This window comes from Juglans regia, chromosome 4 (assembly GCF_001411555.2).
Source record: "Juglans regia cultivar Chandler chromosome 4, Walnut 2.0, whole genome shotgun sequence".
In the NCBI taxonomy this organism is placed as follows: domain Eukaryota; kingdom Viridiplantae; phylum Streptophyta; class Magnoliopsida; order Fagales; family Juglandaceae; genus Juglans; species Juglans regia.
Genome location: NC_049904.1, coordinates 29,223,028 through 29,229,648, shown reverse-complemented (window position 1 = coordinate 29,229,648; position 6,621 = coordinate 29,223,028). Strand labels below are relative to the sequence as shown.

Genomic DNA, 6,621 nt, shown 5'->3' with positions numbered 1-6,621 from the left:
GTCAAGATTGGCGGACAGCCAAAATCACGGGACTGCACCTATGGCTATGGGGGCCATATCAATCTATATACCTCCAAAATTCTGCGAGGTTTTTAACTTTTTCTACTTTCCACAATTTGACGCGTAATGTAATTATAATTAATTTATATATATATATATATATGCGTGGAATTTATATATTTTAAGATTGTAAAATTCATTTTCAATTCATAAATAAAATCAATTTAATTATTTAATAAATATTTTAACACCAGAATTTTCTTGAAAAATGAACTCAAGGAACAAATTTGAAATTTAAGTACAAGGAAATGACAAAATCAAGGAATTGAAGGGACCCAGAGAATATAGTAGTAACATGCATATTTTTCTAAACTTGACTTTAAAGCTTTGGGTTAGGCAGGGAGCACCATATATTATAATTATATGGATTTGAATTAAATAAATTAAATGTGAATAAAGTATTTAGTATCAGTATGGTGAAAAAAAAAAAAAAAAATTCAGTGATCCGGTAAATTGGACTAGTGGATTTGGTCCGATACAGGATTCGGTTCGGTTCGGGAACCGGTTAAAATAAGTCTGGTTCTGATTTTTTTTTCTAATACCATACCGAATTGGACTGGACCGATTCATATATATATTTTAATTTTTTATATTATATATCATTTATATATAATATATAAAATAATTTTATATTATATGATAAATTACTAATTAATATAATAATAAATCTCAAAATCTTATATAAATAATCATATATTATCACTATAGTCTATTGTATTAACAATTATACTAATACTATATTACTTACTATAATATATCATTATAGTCTATAATACAATTATAATATATGATCACTATAATATATACTATATAATACATACTATATAATATATACTATATATATATTAGACCGAATCAGAACAAAATTGGTAAAATTGAAAATACAAATTTAAAAATATAATCAATATAGTATAAATTCTTTAAATTTCAAAATAGTATATATCAATTTGATTTTAAAATATCTCTAAAACCGGACGGAACGGACGGATTACACCTTAAGTATTAGATTATAGATAACCAGAGGAATCTTCTTACGCCAAAAACCTGTGATGTTGTTTGGTAAATCATATTGATAAAATAACTAAAGTTTTATTTGTATATTATTTTTTTATCTAACAAAAACATCATCGTATTAAAAAATGAACTGACAATATTTATTTATTTATGAAACTCGAATGTTTATTTTTAATTTAAAGAAAAGAATGTGTCGGTACATTCGAGCCAAATTGACAAAAGAATGATCATGATCTTCTTCAACTGCAAGTTTCTGTCCACACCACCCAATCAATCTCAGCCATATCATGTAAATTATTACAGAAACCAAACAGAAGCTATCATGAACGCCCCCCCTGTTCACGAACCTCCTCCTCCACGTCCTTCTTCTTCTTCCCCCAGATATAGTCTTAAATATTAATTGGACTGAAAAATAATGGCATGATTTTGCATACGCAAATCTCATTACAAGTTTTAAGAAATCCTAATATAAATATTTTTATCACTTTCTCTGATACTGTACTCTCTCAGTCAGCGCATAAGGCATAATAAAGCCCCCCCGGCCCCCCTCCTCTCTCTCTCTCTCCCTCTCTGACACACACAGTATCACGGCTTTTCTTTGTTTTCGCTCGTTCCCCCAAGCTCCACGGCATCATTTTAGGTGTCAAAATAACGAAGAACAGCGATCTTCCACAGTATGTCTCATTTTCTTTCGTAAACTTTTTGTTTTAGTCGAGGATTGCTAGTTTTGGTAGTGCATGAACTTTGTCAATTTGGGTGCTTTCCTTTCTTTTTGATTGCAAGTTCTTAATTTTCTTGTAGCAGTCTAATTTTGTTCTTCTACATTTTTCACTTTTAGTAAGACACTGTTAAAACGAACTAAATTCTGGGAAAGGAAGTTATGTTTCATTTGATTACAATGAATCCTCCATCAGATTTTTATTTCTTTATTAAGTGTCGTTTATAATTCTACTTGGAAGAAATTCAAGGGTTCGTTTTGTAGTTCATTTGGAGTGTTTTCTGTTCTTTAACGAGGAGAAATGCTAATTCTTGTCAAACTAAGTTTATAAAATCAATGGTCTGTCTGTTTAGTTGTTCAGAATTAACTCTTGACATCTACTATCCCTAGAATTACGAATTCCAGTTATCTGATATGGCTGTTGTCTGACTGATTGTTTTATTACGGCATCAGTTTCTCAAATGCAGATATGAGCAAAAAAAAGAACAATTGCTTTCTTATTTCTTCTATTAAATCCCAAATTATACAACCTACGATTCAAACCTCGTTCTTACTCTATTGAGCTATCTTTCAGCAATGTCTTTTCTTTTGTTGTTCTTTTTTTTTTTAATGTCTGGTCAAAGCTAAGAACTGTAAGTGCTCTTGTATTCCAGTGTTGTTATTTAATGATCTTGCTATATGGGAGCAAAATATTACCAACTTCATATTATTGTTTTTCGTCTGTGTCCTTTTTCCTATTGCATGCTTGGTTCGAGTAGATAATCAATAGCGTTTTAAGGTTCATATATTTTAATGATCAATTTTCCTTTTTTTTTGTTTTCAATTCAGAAGTTGGGGAAAATTGGCATTTGGAGGGATTTATGACAATATTTCCATATATCTTGTCACTGTCTATGATTTTGTTTATTGGTGGACCGTGAATTAATAGGAGCTGCATAGAACTCAATTGGATGTAATATTTGATGGGGGAAAGAAAATTGAATTTCGGTGCACCACTTCTGTCTGTGAGGCGATTTTCTTCACCATCAGCATCTGAAGATAGGAGGAATAGGAAAATAATTGAGTATCCCCTGCCTGACAGACAACTTTCTCTTCCTTTTTATCAATCAGAATTGGATTTGAATCAAGTAACAGAAGATGTTGCAGTTCCTTTTCAATGGGAGAAGATACCAGGAAGAGCCAAGGATGGCAATGGACCAGAACCTCTGCCTTCTGAGGAGGCCTCTGTTACTCCAAGGCTTCCTCCTGCAAGGTTCATGAATATTACAAAGCTGCCTTCAGAAAAGGAATGTGACAATACAAATAGCTTGTGGGGTCAAATTGTGCCATATACTTCAACTGACAAGGAGTGCTCCAGAGAGGGGATAAATGAGAAAGGGGGCTTGGGTTTGGAGGACGATGATGATGTGAATTCTGATGCACATGACACACTGTCTCCTACGAATTCATTCTCAATGAACTACAGTGCAAGTGGTCTAAGCGGGTCTGATGGTCCAGATGTGAAGCCTTCTGGGACCTTCTCTACAGATCCACAAACTCTAGATTTTATGATGAGCCGCTTCTTACCCGCAGCCAGGGCTATGACTTTAGAGCCACCTCGATATGCTTCAAGGAAACAAGGTGCTTCCCTTGAGCAACCAAGAAAAGTTAATAAAGTAGCTAGTGAGGATAGGTGGCATTTACTAAATCAAAATGGGTCTAACATAATACCGTTATATGGCCAAAATGAAGATGAAGAAGAAAGTGAGGATGACGATGATGAGTACGACACTTCTGGTAATAACTCAGCTAAAGGTTGTGGGCCATTCCACGGATTATGCTTTAAGAATTCTCTATGCCTCTTAAGCCCAGTGCCAGGGATGAAAGTTAGGACCCTATCTCATGTGTCTTCCACACGTGAGATTGTAAGACCAAGTAAAACTGTTCGATCTCAAAGTCAAATTGTCCAAAAGGTGAACATTTCCATTTCCCGTTCTGTTTATATTCATTGTTCTTGTTATAAGTAATAAAAGTCATATTCAGTGCTTCCGGTCTTGTCTGTTTTCAGCATGCTTGGAATGCTGTGGATAAGTCCCAATCAGACTATAGAGTTCGATCAGGTGAACTGCAGAAGGTTGATAAAAAGCGGAATGGTGAATATAGTCAGTTAACACGTTCTGGAGAACTGCAAACATTGGGTAGGTCTTCTACATACACACGTTCACAGGGTGCTGGAGTGTCTCCGTACAGGAATGAAGCACCTCAGTCTCGCTTTTGCAGTGGTGAACTGCCGAAGGTTGATAAAAAACGGAATGGTGAATATAGTCGGTTAACATGTTCTGGAGAACTGCAAACACTGGGTAGGTCTTCTACATACACACGTTCACAAGGTGCTGGAGTGTCTCCCTACAGGAATGAAGCACCTCAGTCTCCCTTTCGCAGTGGTGAACTGCAGAAGGTTGATAAAAAGCGGAATGGTGAATATAGTTGGTTAACACGTTCTGGAGAACTGCAAACATTGGGTAGGTCTTCTCCATACACACGTTCACAGGGTGCTGGAGTGTCTCCCTACAGGAATGAAGCACCTCAGTCTCCCTTTCGCAGTGTCAGTTTCCTTGGCCTTCCCAAAGAAATTGAGAATTTCAAGGCCAACAGGTTTAGTTTGTGTAATGAAGGCAGCAATAAAAATAAGCAAAGGTCAGGCCCAATGAGCTCTGCAGTTGAGAAGACCCTGTATGTAGACACTGTGAACAATGCAAAATTATCATTTTCAAATTCAAGCTCCTCAGTCACCCAGGAATGGATAGACTCTGCTTATGAGGATTTGGAAAAGTCTTTAGAGAGAAGAGGGTCGGAAGATACTAATAACACAGAATCCATTTTCCAAGATATAAAATGCCTAAATATTTCAAATAAAGGAGCCGCATTAGATACCTTTGTGTCTGTTGATGCTGATATATCTTCTTTGTCTGCAATATCACATCCAAAAGGCCAAGAAGTCACAATTGAGGACTCTGGACATAATGAAGGGATTGATAGAAGATCTAGCCTGGAATGCTCAAAACTGACTACTGTTGGAAATCTAAATATCAGCAGTGATCAGATTCTTAAAGCAGATGGTCCAGGAAATGCTGATGCTAGTTCTGTATCCATCCACCCTCCTTTACCAAAGTCACCTTCTGATTCTTGGCTTTGGCGTACACTGCCTAGTCTGCCTTCCATTTCCTCACGAAAGCAGGAATATAAGACATCATCCACTAATACCAAGTGGGAAGCAATTGTAAAATCATCTCATTTGCATCACGATCATGTTCGTTATTCGGAGGTAATGGTATCATTCTTAATCTTCATTGGTACTCCATAATTGAAGGTCTGCCACCGAGTGAAAAACAACTATTTTTTTCTTGTCCTTTACAGGAGTTAATTACTCATATCCCAGCAACCCAAAACCTACTGCAGAGGCCCCCCTGAGAAGTGCTTATGCTTGTTGGCTTGTTTGGGAAGTTTGGTTTTGAAAGGGCAAAATCTAGTATATTTCTTCCTTCCTATCATTTCACCTGGTGGTTCTCCTACACCTTGCTTCTTCTCAAGATATGTTAGGTAAGTGGAATTTTGTTTGGAAATCATGGTTTAAGTTCACCAGCTACTGTTATTTATCCTTGTAATGTAGCTGAGGCAATGGTCTAGATTTTTCTATGATACTATATTTTATGTGAATTGGTGTAATAAATGAAGATATAGGTTCCTTGATAACTTGAGTACTCAGTTTTTGATGCAAAAGGTTTATTTGGTCATGCCCTTCGGACAGAATTGCAATATTTTATCAGTAGTATCATTACGGTTTTCTGTTTTGATGATACATGTATAGAACTCATTTAAGAATAATTTTTTATGTTTCATCTTTGTAATTTATTCTAGCTGTCCTGTACTGATTATGATGTTGTAAGATACTGCTAAATGCTGTTTTAGCATTAATTTCTTTTCGAATTGATGAGCATCGCTATGTACTTACAACTGATCAGATAACTCCTGGACAGATCTTGTGGGGCATGCTATGGAGCCTGGCAGCTTTAGAGACAGAAATCTCAAGGCATCTGCGATTCTTTCTTTTCTTGGTTCTGTTAAGAACACGGAGAAAATACCATGTAACATAGTAATTGTTGCCGTAGTTTTTCTGGAAAAAAAAAAAAAAAATTGCAGGGGATGTTGTAATTTATCTCATTCTACTATTCTAGTTCAATTTTATGAATATTTGCCGTGGTGTTCTGAAAATAAAGTCTTTAAGTTTTTTTTTTTTTTTTTTTTACTTTTTATTATTTGCAAGTTTATCGCACCACTTCTGTAAAAACCTTCAATTCATGCTTTAACAAGAGTTTTGTTTTCCTTTTTTCATTTTCCCTTGGTATAAACAAGAACTTTTATTTTAACGTTGGATTAGTTAAAATAATAATATAATATTATTTTTTAATAATAATATTTATAATTTTATTTTCATATTTTATAATTATATTAATAATATGTTAATTAATAATTTAATTTTTATTTAAATTATTATTTCCAAACTAATTTTTCTCCGCAACCTAATTTACAAAACCAACTTATTCTTGAAGACTGATATGTAAAACCTAATATACAAGGCCAAGTATAATATATCGAAACAGTTATAAGCAGTTAGGTCTAGAATAAAATATTATTTTTGAAGATGAACAGTATATATATTCAAATATGAAGAAATGCTTAGAAATACTGTAGCTTATATTTGAAGCCATTAGTATATGATTATTCCAATGCAGATGATTTTATTTCTATTTCTTTAAATTTTAAAGATAAATTGACATTTGACTAAATCA

The 6,621-nt window shown here is 34.2% G+C and overlaps 1 protein-coding gene across 4 annotated transcripts; it reads left to right on the top strand.

The window, feature by feature from the left end:
* Positions 1 to 1,330: 1,330 nt before the first annotated feature.
* LOC109011294 lies at positions 1,331 to 6,036 on the top strand. Of its 4 annotated transcripts, XM_035689721.1 has the most exons (6): positions 1,331 to 1,748; positions 2,621 to 3,744; positions 3,840 to 3,905; positions 4,230 to 5,096; positions 5,189 to 5,371; positions 5,809 to 6,036. In XM_035689721.1, exons 2-5 carry the CDS (start codon positions 2,755 to 2,757, stop codon positions 5,240 to 5,242), a joined length of 1,977 nt encoding a protein of 658 aa, XP_035545614.1. In that variant the 5' UTR covers positions 1,331 to 1,748; positions 2,621 to 2,754; the 3' UTR covers positions 5,243 to 5,371; positions 5,809 to 6,036. The 4 variants fall into 4 exon arrangements, with proteins under 4 accessions (XP_035545614.1, XP_018847979.2, XP_018847978.2 ...); XM_018992434.2 differs by having other exon boundaries at positions 1,335 to 1,748; positions 2,624 to 3,744; positions 3,840 to 5,096; XM_018992433.2 differs by having other exon boundaries at positions 1,335 to 1,748; positions 3,840 to 5,096.
* The last annotated feature ends 585 nt before the right edge of the window (positions 6,037 to 6,621 follow it).

Excerpts from the sequence above, each read along its gene's own strand:
- LOC109011294 (XM_018992434.2), top strand. The coding sequence starts at position 2,755 with ATGGGGGAAAGAAAATTGAATTTCGGTGCACCACTTCTGTCTGTGAGG. Across the intron at positions 3,745-3,839 it reads AAAGTCAAATTGTCCAAAAG|CATGCTTGGAATGCTGTGGA; the intron begins GTGAACATTTCC and ends GTCTGTTTTCAG. Across the intron at positions 5,097-5,188 it reads ATCATGTTCGTTATTCGGAG|GAGTTAATTACTCATATCCC; the intron begins GTAATGGTATCA and ends TGTCCTTTACAG.